The sequence below is a fragment of the Passer montanus genome, unplaced genomic scaffold (assembly GCF_014805655.1).
Source record: "Passer montanus isolate IOZ18808 unplaced genomic scaffold, ASM1480565v1 scaffold8, whole genome shotgun sequence".
Taxonomy (NCBI): Eukaryota; Metazoa; Chordata; class Aves; order Passeriformes; family Passeridae; genus Passer; species Passer montanus.
Genome location: NW_024373256.1, coordinates 15,039,463 through 15,061,198, shown reverse-complemented (window position 1 = coordinate 15,061,198; position 21,736 = coordinate 15,039,463). Strand labels below are relative to the sequence as shown.

The 21,736-nt window shown below is 53.0% G+C and overlaps 2 protein-coding genes across 2 annotated transcripts in view; one reads left to right on the top strand and one right to left on the bottom strand.

Annotated features, from left to right (window-relative positions):
• The first annotated feature begins 4,508 nt into the window (after window positions 1-4,508).
• Window positions 4,509-15,169, top strand: NAGPA (N-acetylglucosamine-1-phosphodiester alpha-N-acetylglucosaminidase). Its single transcript, XM_039731874.1, has 11 exons — window positions 4,509-4,984; window positions 5,183-5,668; window positions 8,296-8,435; window positions 8,998-9,106; window positions 9,330-9,458; window positions 10,224-10,432; window positions 11,184-11,231; window positions 11,559-11,687; window positions 12,577-12,708; window positions 12,862-12,916; window positions 13,770-15,169. Exons 1-11 carry the CDS (start codon window positions 4,509-4,511, stop codon window positions 14,017-14,019), a joined length of 2,163 nt encoding a protein of 720 aa, XP_039587808.1. The 3' UTR covers window positions 14,020-15,169.
• Window positions 15,170-15,497: 328 nt separating this feature from the next.
• SEC14L5 (SEC14 like lipid binding 5) overlaps window positions 15,498-21,736 on the bottom strand; it is a 39,273-nt gene continuing 33,034 nt past the window's right edge. Inside the window, exons 15-17 of the mRNA XM_039731849.1 lie at window positions 21,023-21,268; window positions 20,369-20,547; window positions 15,498-19,400 (exon numbers count right to left, since the gene is read on the bottom strand). Coding sequence (XP_039587783.1) covers window positions 19,295-19,400; window positions 20,369-20,547; window positions 21,023-21,268 — 531 coding nt within the window. The 3' untranslated portion in view covers window positions 15,498-19,294. The remainder of the gene's footprint in view (window positions 19,401-20,368; window positions 20,548-21,022; window positions 21,269-21,736) is intronic.

Genomic DNA, 21,736 nt, shown 5'->3' with positions numbered 1-21,736 from the left:
TGCCCAGGCTCCCCAGGGAAGGGGCACAGCCCCGAGGCTGCCAGAGCTCCAGGAGAGCTTCGACAATGATCTCAGGGATGCCCGGGGTGGGGTTGTTGGGGTGTCTGTGCAGGGCCAGGGGCTGCCCTGGATGATCCCTGTGAAACTTTCCCAGCCAGGAAATGTCACAATTTCACCATTCTCTCTGCAGAGCCTTGTGGCCCCCCATCTGAATGGAATCCTGCGGTTCCAGTGTTTCCTTGCCCCCTTTGACAAAGGCAGATGTCAGATGTTGCATTTCCAGTGCAACTCTCCGTATTACCAAACAGCACCAGGTGGTAACAATGAAGCCATTGTTCCCTTTTAAAACGTATAACTAATTACAAGTGTGGGCAGACTGGTTCCGCACCAAAATAAAGCCTGGAATGTTTGCTCAAAGATTCTGCTCAGAATGCATATTTTTCTACTGACAAAGAATGGAACCATAGAATCTTCTGAGTGGGAAGGGACCCGCAGGGATCATCCAGTCCAGCTCCTGGCCCTGCACAGACCCCCCAACAATCCCACCCTGGGCATCCCTGGCAGTGCGGTCCAAGCACTCCTGGAGCTCTGGCAGCCTCAGGGCTGTGCCCATTCCCTGGGGATCCAAGGTTTCCTCAAGAAAAGCCCCACATCCCATCCTGCTATTACACACGCACACCCATTCCAAGCTGTGGGAGGTCTGATCTTGTGGGAATCCCTCGTTTCAGTCCCTCCTATCTCACCTGACAGCTCCTTGCCGTGTAGCATTTCAATGCAAAATGCAAATTGCTTTTCTGTTTACTTCCTTGAGTAAAGTGCAGATATCCTGGCTGCAATGGAATGAGGGACTGCTGGATTTTGCAGGCTATCAGGCATAACACCCCAAATCCACACAGCTGTATCTTCTGGCAGGTTACCAAAGTACTTAAAATTACAAGTGTTTCAGCTTTAGTGATGTGGTGACTTTTAGTTTATGAGGGTAGAGTTGCAATAAAAGTCCTTTTGACCTATATAATCCTCAGAGCACTTAGCAGGAGAAAAATAAATAAGGTGCAGTCATCACTCCTGGCTGAGGCTCTGAGGACAGGGATACACTTGAGAGAAATGCATTTTCAGAGACTGCTGATCTCTGCCTGGACATTTTTTTCATATGTATTGAATAGCAGTTCTGTTTTATAAAAACCTTTTCCTGTTTTTTCTTCCTGACCATTTCAGAAAGTTTGGAAAAGCTGTCTACATTTACCTTAAAAATAGTCTGTTTAGCTCCATCCCCAGTCCTCCTGCCCTCGATGGATTGCTATGAGTGCAATAAACAGAGACAGAGCAGTCAAAATCCCTCTCACAAATGGAACTTCCCTCATCCCAGAATTCTCCAATTCAAATGTCTCAAGCAAGTCTCATGACAGCCTGGTGGTACCCTGGTTACTCTTATACCCACATGACATATGCAGTTGAAACTTTTAAAACCCACTTTTTTTTTTCTTCTTTTTTTAAAATTTTGATTTGTACTGAAAAAAAATAACATGGAATATCCCAGTAACAAGTATTTGCACCAATCACACCTGCACTGCAGGATACTCCAAAGGGCTCCGAGCCCTGGCACTGTGCTACATCATGAGGGATAAATGATGGCCATTTTTAACAGCAAGGCAATTTGCTTCTTGTGTTTGTTCTCTTTCTAAAGCACAGCCCTGCCACAGTGGAGATGGAAGGAGTTGGCTGCAGAATAGCCTCAATTTGGATGCTGTTCCAGGTGGCCTGAAATGCCACTGCAGGTGGCCCAGCACTGAGCTCAGGGCCTGGTCTGGCTTTGCCTTGGAGATGAAAAACCTGTGCTGTTTGAAGGGGGGACTGGCCCTAATGCTCCTCCAACAATCCCCATGGTCTAAAATACTAAATTTATGTTATTGTTTAGTACCCGCACCTGCTTTACTTCATCTAATGTCAGCTGTTTCCCATAAACTTTTCACCAAGCCTTCCAACCTTCCTGTCTGAAGGGAAAATGGCACAGGATCACAGAATCAATGAAGGGTTTGGATTGCAAAGGACCTTAAAGATCATCTCGTTCCAACCCACTGCATGAAAAGACACTTTTTAATGCTCCTTTTTCCTCAAGCACTCCAAACTCTGCACCCTTCTTGTAGTTGCAGCCTTTTAACCTCACCAGCTGCTTTTTATCTGCTTTATTCATTTTGTCCTCACCCAAAAAAATCCCTGAGGAAGGAGTGAAGGTAAAAGAAGTGACCTAGGAAATTTTTATATAACTTCCTAAAGACAGTTTCCCCTGAATGGTTTGTCTTGGCTTAGACAGCTTTTCAGGCAGGTACAGGTTTAGGTTACAGAAATACATTTTTCATTCCTCCCAGGGCATAGAAAAGGAAGAAGGGAGATAATCAGGAAAAGCAAAGCCAATGTGGTTATCAGCCATATGGCTGATAACCACAGGGAAATTCAAATTAGTAAAAGTTTTTTTTTTACTACACAAAGTTTTCAAATTGCAGGAAAAGGATAAAATACTTCTTAACTGCAGTCATGCCCAAATTTTCAGAGCTGAACTGAACTTGAGGCTCAAGACAGAAGAGTATCTGCCTCATATTCCAATATATAATTGGAATTAGTGTTAGATCTAGACATCACCATGCACACTCCTCTCATGATATTCACTCTGATAACAGAAAGAAACACCCACTGGCTGACCTCCACTGAGCGGATAAAACAAAGATATTCTGACTTAGAACCTGACTTGGACTTCAGTTAGGGCTGGGGTTGTGTCTTCACACCAAAGCTCAGTGTGGTCACAAGGTGTTTTTCCAGCCCCTGCACACACATGTACCTTAGACTCTGCATTTTGGGCACGTGAATGTGATTGTGACACAACCTGGAATGGAGACTGGTTATCTTTAACAGCAGGTAGTTATCTCAATTAGTGGGGAAATCATGTGTCACTGCAAAACAAACACTGCAATTCTGGCAATGCCACCCTTCCTCTGAGCACTTCTGGAAAAACAAGTCCCTTGTACTCCACTTATACTTAATACTAATTAGGTAGAAGGAGCTGTTTTAGAGAGGAAAGTAAACTGAAAAGCAAAGGCACTATGTGGAAAGGAGAAACTATTCCTTTTTCAAATACTGCTTTGGTTTTCATTCCAGTTTGGAAGAGGTTTCTGCTCCCTGTGGATTTCCACAGGTGGATTCTACAGTGCATGTTGTGATTCCAGGCTCTCATGTAAGCCATGGAAAAGACCAGGTGAGTTTGGGAACTGGGTGGAAGCCTCCCAGTGGAACCCTTAGTGCATGAAGGTCTCTGTGAAAAGGTGAAGCTGTTTGAGTAAAAGACCAAGCACAAACTTGAGTGCTCTACTCATGCTTTATGTGGAGCTGAGTTTAGACCATGAAAACCTGCTTTAGGCCACCCTGGAGTTCCACTGGACAGCTTCCAACAAACACCAGCAGGACACCTGCAGTTCTCCATGGCTGAATAAAACTAAGATCTTTTAATGCACTGTCTTGTCCTAAGGGAGTTTTCTGGCTAATTTGTGACACGAAACTCCATTTTCCCACCTGCAAGACACCTGAGACTGCAGCAGATTTATTTACCTGAACCAGGTGTGCCTATCCTGGGAAAGCTGAGGAACAATCCCCTGGCTATGGAAACACTGGGTTCTCCTCCTGCAGCACAGCCTCGCGCTCGTGGCTCCCCAGCCCCGCTGCCCAGGGCACAGGGGTGGCTCCTGTCCTTCCTTGTACCACCTCATTTATGGGACCCAGGCCTGACAGAGCTGGGGAGGGACGTTGACAATGGGGTAAGACAAGGGGAATGCTGTGTGTCCAAGGCCCCCCATCCCCTCCAGAAGGGAATGTGGCCTGTGGAGAACCTGCTCCATGTCTGGGGGGGCAGAGCCACTGCTGCAAGTGGCCCACAGGCTGAGAGTGGAGGAATTTGTCTCCTTGAATACCTCAGTCCTCAAATGCCTTGGTAAAGAGTTTTGCTACTATGGGCAAACATGGACATAATTACTACTCGTTGAGTAAACCAAGCTGCTGCCTGCCCTCTCTCTGAGCAGGCTGAGTGTCACTATCACCCCGTTAAATTCCACTCCAGCAGTATAAATACTGATAAAAAAAGTGGCGATAGGACAAGACGAATGGCTTTGGACTGCCAGAGGGCAGGGCTGGATGGGATACTGGGAATGAGGAATTGTTCCCTGTGAGGGTGGGCAGGCCCTGGCCCAGGGTGCCCAGAGCAGCTGTGGCTGCCCCTGGATCCCTGGCAGTGCCCAAGGCCAGGCTGGGCAGGGCTGGGAGCAGCCTGGGACAGTGGAAGGTGTCCCTGCCATGGCAGGGGTGGGATGGGATGAGCTTTAAGGTCCCTTCCAGCACAAAACATTCCATGATTCTGTAAGTTAGATTCACTGAGGTTAGATTCAGGATAACCCAGAGCTGCCTCAATGTACCACCACTTCCTCAGTGTAGCTATTTTTCCCCTCTGGAAAACAGACACAGTGTTAATGCTCCGAGAGGGGCTGGTGGATCTGCAGTGCTGTAAGGGCCGTGGGAGCTGTGCTGTCCGCGACACCGGAGTGCCAGAGGCGCTGTGGAGAAAGACACGGGTCTGTCCCGTGTCCCGGTGGGAGCTGTCCCGGGTCTGTCCCGTGTCCCGGGTCTGTCCCTGGTCTGTCCCGGGTCTGTCCCGTGTCCCGTGTCCTGTGTCTGTCCCGGGTCTGGCCCGTGTCCCGGTGGGAGCTGTCCCGTGTCCCGGGTCTGTCCCGGGCGTGTCCCGTGTCTGTCCCGTGTCCCGGTTCTGTCCCGGGTCTGTCCCGTGTCCCGTTCCCGCTCCCACGCCCCTCCGGCCCCGCCCGCCCGGCCGGGCGGGGGTCGGGGCGGGCCCGGCCCCGGGACGGGGATCGGGGCGAGCAGGGGTCGGGACGGTCCTGGTGGCCGCGTTGGCGGTGCTCGGCTCGCTGCAGGTGGCCCGCGGCGCCGGGTGAGTGTCTGGGCACCGTGTGTCCGGGACGCGGCTGTGCCGGTGCCCTGAGGGGCTGGCGGAGCTGCCCGCGCACCGCGGCGGGTCACACCGGGGGCGCGGGACGAGCGGCCTGGGGTGTCAGCGGGGCCGTGCCCACCCCCAGCTCTCATCGGCCCGCCTTTGCGGCCTTGGGACACGCGGGTGTTGTCGTTGCAGGAGCCCCCGCGGCGAGCCCCCGCTGCAGCCGTACCCGCCCGGGCGGCACGGGCCGCGGCACGGCCACCGGCACGTCCGGGACTGCCAGCCCGTCAAGTACGGAAACGTCACGCACGAAGCGTGGCCCGGCGACAACAGCACGGCCGGCCCGGTGGCTGTCACCAGGACGTTCGTCTCGTACATCCACCCGGAGGGCAGCGGCCGCAAGGTGATCTACGGCCACTTCACTTTCGTGAGGAACCCCCTGAGCACCTTCTCCGTGCTGGAGCCCGGCGGCGCCGGCGGCTGCCTGGCTCAGCGCAGAGCCACTGTGGAGGAGACTGCCAAGCTCAGGAAGTGTCTGGTGGCCCAGAACGGCGGGTATTTTAACACGGAAACTGGAGAGTGCCTTGGGAATGTTGTGAGCGATGGGAGGCTGGTGAGAGACTCTGGGGGCCTGCAAAACGCTCAGTTTGGCATCCGGAAAGATGGCACCATGGTGTTCGGGTAAGAGCTGGGGGTGTTTGGAGAGTGATCTCTAGCCTGAAGATTTTCAGGCATCACTGGGCAGGAAGCTCATCCCAGCACTGCCTCCTTGGCCTCCCCAGTTAGAGCAGAAGCTCACTTGGAATGCTGAAGCTAGGGATGTTCTAGCTGTACCTGGTGGAGCTCTCTGTGGCCCTTGGCTCGTGTCCTAGGGTGCATAGAAGCTCAGTAGGTTATGATCTCTAGCTGCTTAGGCTCCAGTGTCTCCTCTCCCAGCTTGCAGTGGGGACACGGGTGGGCTAGAAGGGAAGAGGGCTCTGTTCCCCGCAGAGGAGACACAGAGTGGAGTGTGTGTGCTCTGGCTGCAGTACAGAAAGGCTGGCTTTGGAAGGGACCTCAGGGGGTGCCTCATCCAGCAGCCTGCTCAGCACAGGTTGGGTGGAGTGAGCTGCTCAGGGCCATGTCTGGTCGGATTTTGAACATCTCCAAGGATGGAGACTCCTCATCCTCTCTGGGCAAACCTGTGATTGACCATTTTAACACTTTCTTTGAACACTTTAAGGGTGGTGACTCCACCACTGCCCTGGACAGCTGTGCCACTGCCTGACCACCCTTCCCAAGAAGGAATTTTCCCAATATCCAACCTAAACATCCCCTGGCACAGCTTGGGGCCATTCCCTCTCATCCTGTCCCTGTTCCCTGAGAGCCCGACCCCCCTGGCTGTCCCCTCGTGGCAGGAGCTGTGCAGAGCCACAAGGCCCCCCCTGAGCCTCCTTTTCTCCAGGCTGAGCCCCTTTCCAGCTCGCTGAGCCCCTCCTGGTGCTCCAGCCCCTTCCCAGCTCTGTTCCCTTCCCTGGACACTGCAGCCCCTCAGTGTCCTTCCTGTCTTGAGGGGCCCAGGACAGGAGGTGCCTCAGCAGTGCCAGCACAGTGGATGGTCACTGCCCTGGCCCTGCTGGCCACACTGGGGCTGGTCCAGGCCAGACATCACTGACCTTCCTGCCCACCTGGGCATGCGACCCTCCCCAAGCAGATGGAGACAGAAATTCTAATCACCCTCTGATGAGGAATAACTGGCTGAGACTGTAGTGCTCTCTGGAGTACAAGGCCTCCAGGAGCTGCCCTTCCCCAGCAGCAGGAGGATCCTAAAATCCCAGAAGGGTCCCCAGGACCCTTCTGCTGGTCTCAGAAGATGCAGCAGCAGCCTGGAATTTGCATCCTCCACCCTTCTGGTAGCTCAGTCCCAGGCCTCAGGAAGGATTCCTGCAAAACCACATTGAATGTGCCAAGCCAGGGCTTTATCCTGCAGTAATTCTGGCTGTCCTGGGTACCATGGCTTGATTTATGTGAGAGAGGGGCTGGGTGGGTCAGTGACATGTCCTTCAGTGAGGGGGCTTCTCAATTTGACAGCACTTTCAGGGTTGCTGTTGATCCTTAAGCTCAGCTCTGCCCTGCTGCTCCCTGCCTCTGGCAGGCTGTCCCTGTTAAATGGAGCTATCGTGGTGTTTGGTGGCTTTGTGCCTTCCAGACCACAATCAGAAAAATAGTTTGGGTGTAAGTAACTTTGGCTGTCAGGACAGTGAGGAAAGTCGTTTACACCTTCACTCCTTCACCCTGCATCACTGCCAGCAGGACACAGCCCAGGGCACAGTTACCCCACCCTGCAAAGCTGCTGCTGCTCCCTGGGCTGACAGTGGGTGAATCCAGGCTTTAAAAACTGTCAGTCCCTGCCCAAACTGTTTTGTAGTTTGATCTACTTCCAGCCACGTTCATGTTGTCTTGGTGTTCCTTTCCCATGGGAAAAGGGAATTAGTTTTGCATGTTTTCCATTCAGGTGTTTGCAGTTACATCTTTCTACAAAGCACAAAGCTTTGTTTGCCTACAGTCATGGAAACCAAACAAAAGTTGAGTATCCAGCTCCCACATGACATCAGAAAAGTCACCTTTAAACCCAAAACCTCTGGCAGAGCACAGCTGTCCAGCCCTGATCTCATCCTGTCAGCTGCACCAGGCTCCCAGGGGGCAGGTGTTCCCAGTCACCCTAATTCAGGAGAGAGCAGTGTCCCTCAGGAAGCACCCTGTGGTCACACACAGCACCTGAGCACGGAGGTGGCAGGTGAACTGTCCTTTTGCTGTCTGCAGGAGCAGGGGAACCTTCCCAGATGGAAGGAGCAGGTGGCATCCAGTGCAGCTGCTGGGTGCTGTAGCTCCAAATGCTCTCCAGAGCTGTTTGGTGTCACATTTTTGGAGAATAGAAGCTGACAGGCAGCAAGATGTTACAGCTGCTTCCACAGATCCCTGAGTATTTGGCAGTGGCTCTGGCCTTGTGTTCTGCCAGATGCTTTCTGCTCTTGTTACCCTGGCTCAGATCCACTGGCCACACTGCTGCCATTGCTGGCCCCATTGTTTGAGGCACAGGGGCCTGGGACCATCGTTAGCTGTGGGTTTGTGCAGAAGAGCAGAGAGCAGGGGCTGCTCTGGCTGCTAAAGTGCTGTTTCACACTGCTTGGCCCCTGGTTTTGGATGTAGCTGTCCTTCATTCTACCTTTTCCTGCCCTTCTCCCTGCTTCAGGAGCCTGCTGGCAGCAGGAGAGGCTTTAAGGTGACGTGCAGTGACTGTGGGTAACCCTGGTGCCCTCTGTTCCCAGCTACCTGTCCGAGGAGGATGTCCTGGATCAGTCCAACCCCTTTGTGCAGCTCGTGAGTGGGGTGGTTTGGCTGCTGAGGGATGGAGAGGTGTACATCAACCAAAGCCGGGAGGCCGAGTGTGGTGACACTCAGAACACAGGTAATACTGGGGCTGGCTTCAGCCTGCCCCTGGGCTGCCCTTCCCTGGGACTCTGGGGAGAAGGGATGCTTAACAAGTCCAACGTCCATAGAATCATGGAATAGTTTGGGTTGGAAGGACCTTAAAGGCGATCTTACTCCACACCCCTGCCATGGGCAGGGACCTTCCACCATCCCAGGCTGCTCCAAGCCCCATCCAGCCTGGCCTTGGGCACTGCCAGGGATCCAGGGGCAGCCACAGCTTCTCTGGGTACCCTCTGCCAGGGCCTGCCCACCCTCACAGCCAAGAATTCCTGTCCTGTCTAACCAGAAGCTCAAAGCAGGTGCCTCTTACAGGAGTTTAAAGCCAAGGGATCGTGAATCCCCTGCTTTGTCCCTGTGCCAGACAAAAACTTCATCAAGAGCACTTCTGTAGAGCTTGGATGAATGAGAGGAGCCTGGGCTGTGGTCTCCCTGTGTTTCAGTTCAGATGAGGCCCTTGCTGGGAGCTCTTTGACAGACAGATGTGTCTTAGCAGCCCATTGCGTCCCTCAGCTGAGTGTGAATTGCTCCCTGTGCTGCAGGAACCTTCGACAAGTTCATCAACGTGATCTCAGCCAGGACTGCAGTGGGACACGACCGTCAGGGCCGGCTGGTCTTGGTTCACGTGGATGGACAGACAGAGTCCAGAGGGTAAGGGCTTGGTAAGGCCTTAAATTCCTGGGGCTGGAGGGGCTCTGCAGCTGTCAGGGACATGTTTTAAAGCAGAGACTTGCAGAGCTCAGGAGAGCCAGAAAAGGCTCACACAGCCCTCCTCAGGGTGCCTGGGATGGGAGAGCTTCCTCTTCCACCATGGCAAGCTTGTGATTGAGCAGCTTCACTGAAGGCAAATCAGCAAACAACCTCTGCTTTGCAGGGTCAACCTGTGGGAAATGGCAGAATTCCTGAAGCAGCAGGGAGTCGTCAACGCCATCAACCTGGATGGTGGAGGCTCTGCCACGCTGGTCCTGAACGGGACCCTGGCCAACTACCCCTCTGAGCACTGGTAGGTGCTGCTGGCTGCTGCCCAGGGCTGCCCGGGGCCCTGCAGCTCCTGTCAGCCTGCAGAGCCCACGGCCTGGCCTGGCAGGTGGCAGGATCTGTGGGAGAGAGCAGCTCTAGAATTTAAAGAGATTGAGTGACTCCATGTTTTTTCCACTTAGTCATCCAGGATTAAAGCTGAGCTGGTTCCAGACAGGCAGCAAAGCTGTGGCTGTGACTGAGTGGCTGATGTGGGAATTGGATAAGGCAGCAGCTCTTAGTCTGGGAGGTTCAGAGCTGCACATCCATGGGAATTAGCAGAGATCTGTCAGCAGCTTATTATTATGGAAGAGAAACACTGACTGGGAGACCCTGTCCTTCCTCACTGGAGGGAATCTAAAGAATATTTTGTTTTAAATTCAACTTTTTAGTCAGTTCTGACTGTAAACATGAAGGGATTTAACATTCAGTTGCCATAACTACAGTGATATAATTTATATCAAAGCAAATAACATTCAAGAAAATGTGTGCCAAAATGAGGGAATCTGGGACTGCTTTAAGGGGGACTGTGCTGCTTCTGTAATTCCATGTTTGAAATGATACCTGTCAGGTGGGATTTATAACTCAGTTAAAACGTTCACTCCAATGCAGTTTTACGTTTATATTTTCTCAGTATTAATGTTCATGTTTGGCAGTGTGGCTCAGGAGGAAGTCTCTGGGTTATGTGGCGGGTGTTGGTTGTTCCGGGCAGTGCAGGGTCAGCTCACGCTGTCCCCTCTGCTGTCCCCAGCTCCTTTGACAGCATGTGGCGCTGTCCCCGGAACATCTCCACCGTGGTGTGCGTGCACGAGCCGGGCTGTGACCCGCCCGACTGCAGCGGCCACGGGCTCTGCGTGGCCGGGCGCTGCCACTGCCACGGCCCCTTCTGGGCAGGGCCCGCCTGCGACAGCCTGGACTGCGGCCCTGCCAACTGCAGCCTGCGCGGCGTCTGCAGCGCCGGTGAGTGCCTGTGCCCGTGGCACCGAGGGGGCAGCAGCGGGGCAGGACCCGGCCCTGCATCCCGGGGAGATGGCCTGGGGGAATACGTGTGCCAGGAGCCAGCTGGGTGGGTGGGGCTGCTTCCCCTCCCTCCAGCATCCGAGGCACACATGGTCAGAGCAGCCGCAGGGCTGGGCTGGGGCTCGGGGCTGGAAACTTCAAGCTCTGTGCCTCAGTTTCCTTCTGTGCTCCAGGGTTGTGCTCTGGGTTTTCTGTGAGGCTGCTGATGGGCAGGGCTGTGTATTATGCTGTGTGACAGCAGCTGCTTCTGTCCCTTCCCCATGCTGTTCCTTCTTCACCTGCCTCTCTTACTTCATCATTTTTACAAGTGTGCAGTTGGTACTCTTCTATGAATCTGAATCTAGGGATTGCTGGAATGTCTGCCCTCAGCTTCTGCCCCTCTGTGCCCAACCCTGTTACCCTCTTGCTGTCCTCCTGACTCCACTCTCATTCAAGTGTGCCCAGTGAGTGGCTGGGCAGAGCTTGGTGGGTGCAGGTGTTGCCAGTAGCTGCCCCAGGAATGCCATCAGCAGGATTCTGCTGGGCAGGGGGGGTGTGAACCCACCCTTTGTGTGAGTGCAGGGTTCTTCTTCTGGCGGTTTGCTGGCAGGGGTAAGAGGGCAGCTCAGGAAGCAGAGGCTCCTAATTTCAAGTCCTTGCTGTTTGCAAGTGTGTTTTTGTTGTCAGTAATGCCTGCTCCATGTTTGCATAGCTGGATGCCTGTGTGACGCCGGCTGGACTGGCAGCAACTGCACTGAAGGTAAATACTGACTGCTGCTCCACTGCCTCTTCACAGCCAGGGAGAGGGCAGTGGGAGCCACGTTCCAACAGCTGCCTGCCCGAGGGGGGAGCAGGGAGGGGAAAGGCCACCCTGTGGGCTGGGCTGCTCTTTTCTGGCACTGTGAGTTTAATTGCAGCTGGAGCACCTACCTGGGCTTGGTGGGAGACACTCAAGGCCTTGCTCCTTGTTCAGGGCACACACTCAGCTTGCTGGAGCATCCCTCCACAGGGATGAGCTGTGGCTGTGCACAGGGCTTGCTCACCTCTGCTGCCAGGCCCTGGTGACACCTCTGCTTGTCTCCTGCAGCTTGTGCCCCTGGCTCCTTTGGGGAGTCCTGCAGCCAGAGGTGCCGGTGCCAGCACGGCAGCTCCTGTGACCCCGTGCACGGAGCCTGCTCCTGCCCTGCCGGCTTCTACGGCACCAGCTGTGAGCATGGTAAGGGTTCAGTGACCTCTGGGGCTGGGGACAGCGTTTTGTGTCACCTCTGAGCACCTCTTGGGTGCACTTCTGCCAGGGGAGCTCAGGCCTGAGCATCACCAGCTGGCTCCCAGCTCTTCTGGGCCTGCCTGTCCTACCCAAATGGGCTACAAAGGAGAGGAGGGAGCAGAGAGGAAAGGAGTTTGCTTCCTCAGTGAAAAATGGTGGATTCCTGTTTAGTCTCAGCCCCAAAGAATTGTGATCTTTTCCCAGAGCCCCTGAGCGAACACAAAACATCTTCTGCTCCAGGGTGTTACACCAGGCCCTGCTGAAGCCCAGGCCTCAGGTGATGCAGGTCAGTGCCCATGGAATGCTCCAGAGGGATGCTCCTGCCATCCCACCCTCACACTGCTTGTGCTGGGTGCGCTGCCTGGTGTAACCACTCCAGGTCCCCCTGTGTCTGAGTGAATGATTTAATTATATGGGGGTGTAATTAAATCAGCCAACTTTTTCTGTCAGTGATGCTCTGTTCCAGCCTGGGAACACTCAGCCAATCCTATCAGAAGGATGTTGCCCAGAGCTGTGGCTGCCCCTGCAAGTGTCCAATGGCAGGTTGTACAGGTCTTGGAGCATCCTGGGATAGTGGAAGATGTCCCTGCTCATTGCAGGGGGTGGAGCAAGATGAGCTCTAAAGTTCCTTTCAACTCAAACCATTCCATGATTCTGTGATCCCAGTTTTACATGAACTTCTCCCTGAAGCACACCAAAGAGCAGCCTTGAACTCCCAGCATGTGCTCCCAGGCTGCTGCAGGCTCAGCTGAGCTCAGGGAGCTGCAGCCACAGCCTGGGAGGTCTCAGAGCAGGTGGAGCTTTGGCAATGACCAGTCCCTTTGTGATTCCATCCCAGAGTGTCCCCTGGGCTGGTTTGGGCCGAGCTGCCGGAGCCGCTGTGCATGTGACCACTCGTGTCCCTGTGACCCTGAGACAGGCAGCTGCAACATCACCCTCCACGGGGCCCTGCAGGACCACTTGCACAGAGGTATGCCACTGCAGGGGGCTGGGCTTGAGGAAGAGCTGGGAGACAGCTTTAGTGCATAATGGTGTTTGCTTAGTCACCAGCTCTGCTTAACCTTGCTCTTTTTTAGTGGAATTTTACACCCTGCCCCACCTTTCATCCCTCTTTGTTTTCCAGCTGGACAGTGTTTGGCTTCCCAGGAAAAGAGCAAAGAAAAGTTCTCTCTGTCAGAGTAAGTGTTTGATGCTCACTCTGCATCTCAGAGGCTGCCACAGAGCATGGGGGGTGTTCAGTCTGCAGAAAGGGAGGCTCAGGAGGGACCTTGTTGCTCTGCACAACTCCCTGACAGGAGGGGGCAGCCGTGGGGGTCGGGCTCTGCTCCCAGGGAATGGGGACAGGACAGTAAGTGTTTGATGCTCACTCTGCATCTCAGAGGCTGCCACAGAGCATGGGGGGTGTTCAGTCTGCAGAAAGGGAGGCTCAGGAGGGACCTTGTTGCTCTGCACAACTCCCTGACAGGAGGGGGCAGCCGTGGGGGTCAGGCTCTGCTCCCAGGGAATGGGGACAGGATGAGAGGAAACAGCCTCGAGTTGTGCCAGGAGAGGTTTAGATTGGATATTAGGGAAATTGCTTCAGAAGGGTGGTCAGGTAGTGGCACAGGGTTGCCCAGGATGGTGGTAGAGTCCCCATCCCTGGAGGGATTTAGAAGCTGTGTCAGGAGAGGAAACAGCCTCGAGTTGTGCCAGGAGAGGTTTAGATTGGATATTAGGGAAATTGCTTCAGAAGGGTGGTCAGGTAGTGGCACAGGGTTGCCCAGGATGGTGGTAGAGTCCCCATCCCTGGAGGGATTTAGAAGCTGGGTCAATGTGGCACTGGGGGAGATGGGTTAGTGGTGACCTTGGCAGTTCTGGGAGGATGGTTGGACTCTGTGACCTTGGAGGGCTTTTCCAGCCTAAATGATTCTGTGGTTCTGTCCTTCCTGAGAGCAGGTTCACAGGCCTGGGAACACAGAGGAGGGAGGGCAATCCTCTGCAGCCTTGGGCACACAGGTGAGCTGTTGGTGATGTGATTTGTGTGTCCCACAGGAGCTGGTGGCTGTCCCTGAGCTGTGCCCTGGCCCTGCTGCTCGTGCTGAGTGCCCTGGGGAACGTGGGGCTGGTGCTGCAGGGCCGGCGGCAGCGGGACCGCGACTATCGCTACCACCCCCTGAGGGACATCAACGGGGACACCCCTCACAGCCCCACCCCTGCTGCCTGGGACCAGCACCATATCCAGGAGCCTGAGGACACTCAGGAGCCCGAGGACAGCCAGGACCCAAACCAGGAGTTCCTTTAGAATCATGGATAGGATGAGGTATTTCACCCTGCATTGCCCCTCAGCACTGACTGGGACTGGGGCTATGCCCATGGGGAACCTCAGCCCAAGGGCTGCCATGGTGAGGCTGTGGTTTCCTTTCCTCTGCTGCCCCAGCACCCAGGACTGCAGCATTAGGGGATGCAGGACATCCCCTGGATGAGGGAATTCCACAGCTGCAGCAGGAAAGGAGATGGGCTGGTTCCTTCCAGACCCTAAGGGAAACAGGTGAGGGATGTAAGTCACAGGCACCTCCAAAAGATCCCTGCTCACTGAGCAGTGCTTTTTAAGATGCTAGTTAAACTGCCTCTAATACAAAGCTGGGCTTAAGGGTATTAGTCAGTGTCTGCCCTTCCTTGCTGAGCTCAGATTTTAATCAGAAAAGTGACCAAAAGTTTGTTCTAAGATGTTGAAGCAGGTGCAGCACCCAGTGCCAGCAGAGCCCTCCTCTCCCAGCCGTGGTGGCAGCTCAGGGGTGACACATGGGGTGACACGCAGTCCTGCAGGGCTGGAGTGTTTTCTGACCAGTCCTCAGGCCAGAGCAGCCCCAGAGGGTGATGAGTGCTGTGTGTTGGGGCAGCTCCTGCAGCACAGCACCAAAAAAAGCCCTCTTGGGTCCCAGCTTCCATTTGTGCATCTCTCCAGCTCCCAGGAGCCAAAGGCTCTGCCCAGCTCCCTGGGCTGAGGGACCCTGGCATGGCACAGCCTGGAGCTGCCCCTGGGGAGGGACACAGACAGGGAGAGCTGGCATGGCTGGCATGGCACGGACTGGGCTGCCCTGCCCCAGCTGGGCACCCCTCAGAGGGACCAGCAAGGGCTCCAGCCCAGCCAGGATCCCCAGCACCTCTGGGAATCTGGGACACATCCTTGCACAGTTCCATTCAAACAGTGTTTGAGTTTGCTCCCCCGTGAGGGAAAGCAGCCTTGGACGAGCCCCTTGGATGCTGCAGAGGGGTGAGAGCCTGTCTGAGCCCCACACATCCTTATGCACTCACTCCCTTTTTACCTCTCCAAGTAAAAGATGTGTATTTTCTCTGCCAGTGTTGGCACCAAATCAGCCTGTAACCAAGAGACTATTTTTCTATGATTTACAGAAATTTATTTGAAACTTGAATAAAGTCTTTTAGTGCTACCTGCCTGAATCTCAGAATTTCTGATGTGCAGCTGCAGAAGGAGCTGATCCTTTCCCAGTTAACCTCAGCCACCCCCTGGAACCCAGGGGCTCTTTTATTTTTAATAACACCCACACTGCAGGATGTGCTGTTCCAGCCCACTCTGTGCTAGGAAATTAAACAAAATATGCTGGTTCTGTAGAAAAAAAGCCCAAACATTCTAGTTAAAAAGCAGGAAAAAGTGAATACAAGCATTACTTCTGCTTCTGGAGGCAAAGAGGAGAGCAGCACACAAACTTGAATTTTCACTGCCCTGCAATTTCAACAGTTGAATCAAACAATTCCACATGTACTCAGAGATGTTTTATTTCCCACCTACCCAAAAGTACAGCTCTACCAGGACACACAGACACCATCACAGGAGAACATCTGTTTGTTATTTCAGTGCCCTGCAGTGGGCTCTTACAGGAGGTTTGAGGATTTTGGCTGAGAAAAATGAGGATTTCAGTGTATAAAACCAAAGCCAGCTGCAAAAGAGAGAAAGTAAGTGCTGCTAAAAAACTTAATTAATGCCCATTTAACTTAGGTGTAAGTGAAATCTTGGAAGTGGGTGTTGGTGTCACTAAAAGCCAGCAAATGTGACTTGACTCCAATTTCACCTTCCAAGAGAGCAATAATCAGATGAAAGGAGCATCACAAAGGTGTTGGAGGAATATTAAAGCTAATTGCATGCAGGAATCTTTGACAGCTGCTGTCAAGTAAGTCTCTAATAGCTGTTCCCTTGCAGTAACTGCTCACAGTACAAACATTTGGGACATTAAAGCAGTGTGAGCTCACAAAATGCCTTTTGAAATGAGGGATTCCCTGCCTGGAGCAGGGTTGGCCTCAGCCCCAGCAGCTCCCCAGCCCCGTGTGCTGGGCAGCTGGGCTCCCCTCTTCCTACTGGGAACTGCCACTGGATTATGGCATTTCAAAATGTTCTGCCAAGAAACCACACTGGGATTACAAATTGGTATTCACAGTCCTAAAGGAACAGAACCGAGGTGGCTGAGCAGAGGAGCACAGCTGCATCTCTGTCACTCAGGATTCCCTGGTGTGCTCACCCTTGGGAATTCTGCTTCCAACAGCGAGTTCAGGAGCTGAGGAAGGACTGAGAGCTGCGGTGCCTCCCTGAGAGCCCCAGAGCCCAGGGGAGCTGCCCTGGCACGGCAGTGGTGACACCTGCGGGCTGGAGCCGCCCCCGGGGCTCAGCCCTCCTCCCCCAGCGGGGACAGAGCCCTTCCCACACCGGAGAGCAGCAAAACGTGGCTCAGGACTGCCCTGAACGACAGCCGAGCCACCCAACATCCAGCCCCAGGTCTGTGCTTGCCCTTCCAGCCCAGGACAGAGCCAGGGAATGGGGCAAACCTGGAGAACTCTGGCAATGGAGGTGTCACATGGAACTGCCAGGTCTGGCACAGCACCCTGCACTCCCTGCTGCACGGGACATGGCAGCAGCTCTGAGGTAGGTGTTGTGTTTGCATAGGGAAGATCTGGACCAGGGAGAGCCCCAATTGACTGGAAAGCAGTTTTTAACCAGCAGCTCCTTCCCTGCACACAGCCCGAGCTCACCAGCCTCACTGCTGGGGAGGGAGCAGGGAGGGCTTTGCTGCATCACCCCAAATGAGCCCATTGCCCAAGGGTCTGGCTTAGGAGATTTCTGAAGATCCACAATCCCTCCCAGACTCAGCTCACTGTGAAGAAAACTCTGAGTTTATTTTCTAAAGCACACTGATGTTGTTTGAGGGGGGAAAAGGTGATGTAGGAGAATTCTGTGTCTCTGGTACCTGCAGTTCACAAGGTAGGGTTAAGAAAGCACAGCACAGCATCCAGGCTGTTGCTCCCTTTCTCCTGTTAATATTCAGGAGAAAAAGGAAAAAAAAATTTAAATTGGTTTCAAAGTAAATTGTCAGGTGGGATAACTCATGCAGCCTTGCCAAGGAGAGGTCACAAGCTGCCTCACAAACCTGTGCATGACCTCTGATGGGCAGAGAGTGGCACTGCCAAGGGACAAGAGATAAAACTGGGATTGGAACATCCCCAGAGCCAGGAACACTGTGGAACCAGCCCTGACCTCACCCTTCAGAGATCTGCCAGGGGCCAAGCTCCAGGTGCTTCACTGACAAAAATCAAACTTCTGGTGGGCAGAAAACAGCATATCCCACACTTCAAAACAAAATTACAAAAAAACTCAAACAACCCCGGGCAAAGGAAGAGATTCTTACCCAGAGCTAACCCAGGGAACAGGAATGCTGCCACTGTAGGATGTGAGCAACCCTGTGAGAAGGGAAGGTAAAATCCTGAACCAGCACAGGGGGACAGGGCTGGGGCTTTGGGAGTCTGAAACTGTTTCTAGAATTAGATTTTATTCTGGTCAAGGATTTTCCATGAGGGGTACACATATGCACTTTTGCTTCTAGAATTCCTGACTTTCAGAGGAAAGGTGGGAATTACATTTACATTTGTCCCTCTTTATCAGACTCCAGTTATGCTGAAATGCCAGAGACAGAAGTTTCATTTGTCTGGGAGAATCATTAAAGTCTGTGGAACAACTGAGAATGGGAAATCAGAACTTCCCTGAGCTCTACATAACAAAGTAACCTGTTCACAGGGAGAGATGCAAGGTGCAGAGTGATTCCCTTGGCTCCAATCCTTAAAAAACCCCACCAAACAACTCAAAACCATGTCAAGCTCTTTGTCTCCCATTGTCCCAAATATTTTGGCTCTTTTCTCCTTTGGCAGAGCCTGGTACTTCAAAACCAGTGATTAAAAAAATCAGGGTGGGAAGGAACAACTTCACAGATTCCTGAATAAAAACGTGGTGAGTATTTGACACGTGCTCTCATTTCTTTTCACCTGGACAAGAACATGGATAACTTTGCTCCCCAGCCTGACTACAGAATAACCAGAGATGAGGGGCAAATGTGGCATTTTTGGTGTGTAGGAAGTTCATGATAACTCCTGAACTCAATCCTTGTTTCCTAATCCTAAAAAACAGTCTAAAAAAGCACTGGACTCTCACCTGTCCTTGCAAGGAAGGTGACACAAGCCCTTAGCCCAATGCAGCCCTTTTGCAAGAACATCCATTGATCACAAAGATCAGGACCCAAGCAGAAAGATTGCTTGGGATTGAAGACAATCAGTTATTCCTTTCTAAAACAAAGTTCATCCCATTAAAAAAGGTGACTGTATTTAATAAATAGTAATTTCTGACATAATAAGTTAAAAATTAATTTAAAATAAGCTAGTATAGAATAAATAGGCTTCAGTAAGTGCTTACATACATACATGCCTCTCTGAATGGTTTCAAGTGAGCTCATGTTTAAAAGAAGCAAGTTCTGTAATACTGCCAGAAAATCTTGTGCCTTCAGGAAATCAAATATTGCTTTTCTTAGCCCTTTAGGACTGGGTTCAGTTCCCATCCACTCGGGAATGGGACAGACCTGCTCATTATTGCTGTAAACCTGAGTAAAAAGAAACAATAGTTTGGAAGATGCCACTCACTGCAGGCAGATTCAATGCCTAGAATTTCTAAAAAAAACCATTTTGACTTTGTTTCTCAGCAGGGTTAAAAAAATCCAACACATTTCCCAGAGCATCCTGCCAGACCAGAGGAGGTTTTTGGTTTGGCCTGGAGGTGATTTCTGAACCCTCCTGCCTGTACCCAGGTGTTGGCAGTTCCTTCCAAGGCCCTGCCCCTGGCATGCCCACTTGACTGCCCCGTGTGGAAGCAGCACCCCGTGGGCAGCCAGGACATTCCCTCAGTTTTGCCACCCAGGAATTATCTAAAGGTCCAACAGGTAAGGCAACATCAGCCTCCTCTGCTGGAAAGGAACCCATGGGAAGAGCCCTTTGGAGGGGAGTAGATTCCTGCAAACTCACAGGCACCCAAAACCCACAGGTGGTGAAGGAGGCTACTGAGAAGCAGGCAGCTGACCCAAAACTCCTGAACCTGCCCTTGGAATTCCAGTTTTTGTGGTGGAAGCAGCCCCCAGGGCCTCTCTGTGTCCAAATGGCTGTGACTGCCCCACGGCCCAGGCCTGGAGCTCTTTGGTTTGGGGCTGGAGCAGCCCCAGGGTGCCCCTGCTGCTGGAGCCTTGGCTCTGCTATCTGGAGAGGTGGGAGCTGCTCTGGGACTGGCTGGAAGATGTGGTGACTCCACTCAGCTGGGAGAAGCCACTGGTGCAAGATTCCAGGCTGGACATGGATCCCCTGGCACGGGACAGAACAGAAGTGCTGTTAGCAAGGCTGCAGTTAAGGGATCCTCCCCTCTCTAACACTTGCACATGATTTTTGGCCCATCATGTCCCACTTGCTCTCTAAGAATCTCTTAGAGATTCATCATTGTCATGATGAAAAACTAATCAGTCAGAGACATTTTTTCCCATTTACAGATATTATTCCTTGTCTCTGACTATTGTTCTGGGGAAAGGGACACAGCTGGAGCCTCTGGGAGCTGTCCCTGAGGAGAAAGGAAAGCTCCAGAGCACTCCAAATGCAGTCTGGTGAACCCAAGGACCCTGGGCTGCTGAACACCAGAATCCAGCTCAGCATCTGCAGCTCCTCCTGCCAAAAGCAGGCTGGCTCAGGAAGAGCCCCAAGGAAGAGCATGACTGCAGGGAGGCATTTCTGCTGCTCTGAGCCCACAGGACCAGGCCAGCTCACACCTCGAGCTGCCACCTTCAGGTCTGCCCTGCCCAACGCCTCCTCCAGCTCCAGGGAAGGGCCAAGGACCTGCACAGAGCTCAGATTTACAGGAGATGGGGAGAGCTGCTTCTGCCATTGAAAGGGGCCAGGCACACCCTGCCAAGGCTGGCTGTTCACCTGTTCAGAAATGCTCATCCATCTCAAGTGCAAAAAAACCCATTTGGGAAATAGCCCAGCTGATATTGAAATCACTCCAAAAGCAGCTTCTCAAAATATTCTCAACTAAGTTACAAACCCTCTTGAGTCAAAAATCTCCTGCTCTTCAGCCAAGCAAGACCCAAAGCACAAATTTCACTGGTGCACACAGATTCAAGGAAACTTTTAAATATCTACAGCACCAGAAGAGACTGGTTGCACAAAATGCCACCAATTCTGTGTCCATGCACTTGTCAGTGAAACACGTCCCCTGTGGGGGTCTCTGATATCCAAGTGTTTAACTCACACTCGTAGTAAACCCCTTGTAAATGCCCTACCTGAAGTCCTTGGAAGCCAGCACCTCGTAGTAGTAGATGAGCTTGCACTTGTGGCTGGAGCCCTGCAGGGAGGCCAGGACATCGTCCACACGGGGCAGGCTGGAGCTGGAGCAGGGCAGGGGCCCGTGCATCCTCCACTGCAGGATGTAAAAGCCAGGCCAGCGAGTGACATGGGAGCCCTGCAGGGAGGGAGGGACAGCAGTGACCACGGGTGGCTGGGGGAATGGCTGAGTGACCCAGCACAGGTGTCATTCACCTGTCCACCTCCCCGAGACACAGCCCTGTAGCCCCAGAAGGGAAAAAGAAAAGAAAAAAAAAAACTTATTTAGGTTAATTTCCATAAGAATTTAAGAATTTTAGCTTGGAGTCTCTTTCCAATGACTCACTCTAAATAAGGATTTCCCACTTTCAAAGGGTATCCAGAAAATGATCACAGACTGGTTTGAGTGGGAATTAAAGCTCATCCCATTCCATGGACAGCTCTGCAGGTGGGGTCTCACCTGAGGGGGCAGAATCCCCCCTCCTGCTGCTGGGAATGACCACAGCCCCCCTTTCTAGCAGTTCCTGACTTCCCACACCATCAATTCCCTCCCTACCACTCCCCTTTGAGCTGGCAGGACCCCAAAGCCATGGCAGGACCCCAAGCCCTCTGACCTGGATGCTCTCTCCTTCCCTGCAGACCAGGGGAGATTCCACCCGGCTGTAATCCACCCCCAGCACCCAGGTCTTGTCAATGAGCTGCACATTGTCCCCTGCCCCAGAGGGACTTGGTGATGTGGCTTCTTTGTGACTTGGCTCAGGAGCTCGTTTGGAGTGGAAGAGGCTGAAGACCACATCTCCCTTCAGGATGTCAAAGTCCCAGGTGATGACAGATTCCCCTTCCAGGATCTCCACGAGTATCTAAGAAAGGAACAGAACAAGCCCCTTGCAGGGTCAGGTGCTCAGGTGGCAGCAGTGTGCTCCTCCCACTCTGGGGAAACAGACCTGGCTCCACAATCCTTCAGCTGGCTGATGGTCTTGGTGTGTGTCCCCCTCAGGAATCAACTCCCACTCCCAACCCCCCCACAGTACACCCACTCAGCTGTGAGTGAGTTACTTGTTCCAGGAAAACCTCAGTGGAACTGAGGCACAAAGAGCCAAATCAGAGTCACCCCCCAGCAGAGAGGCCAGAAGACTGATTTGACACTGATTTGCTCCTTTTTGGGACATCCTGGTTCCTGATGACTCCCATCAAGCAGTTCCCAGCACACACCTTCCTTTATCACCCCATTACTGTCCCAGCTACACGGCTGGGAGTGGGAGCTGAACTATCACAAGAGAAACTCAGTGCCCTTTCTTTCTCCCAAGAGAGGGATGAGGGGGAGGAGG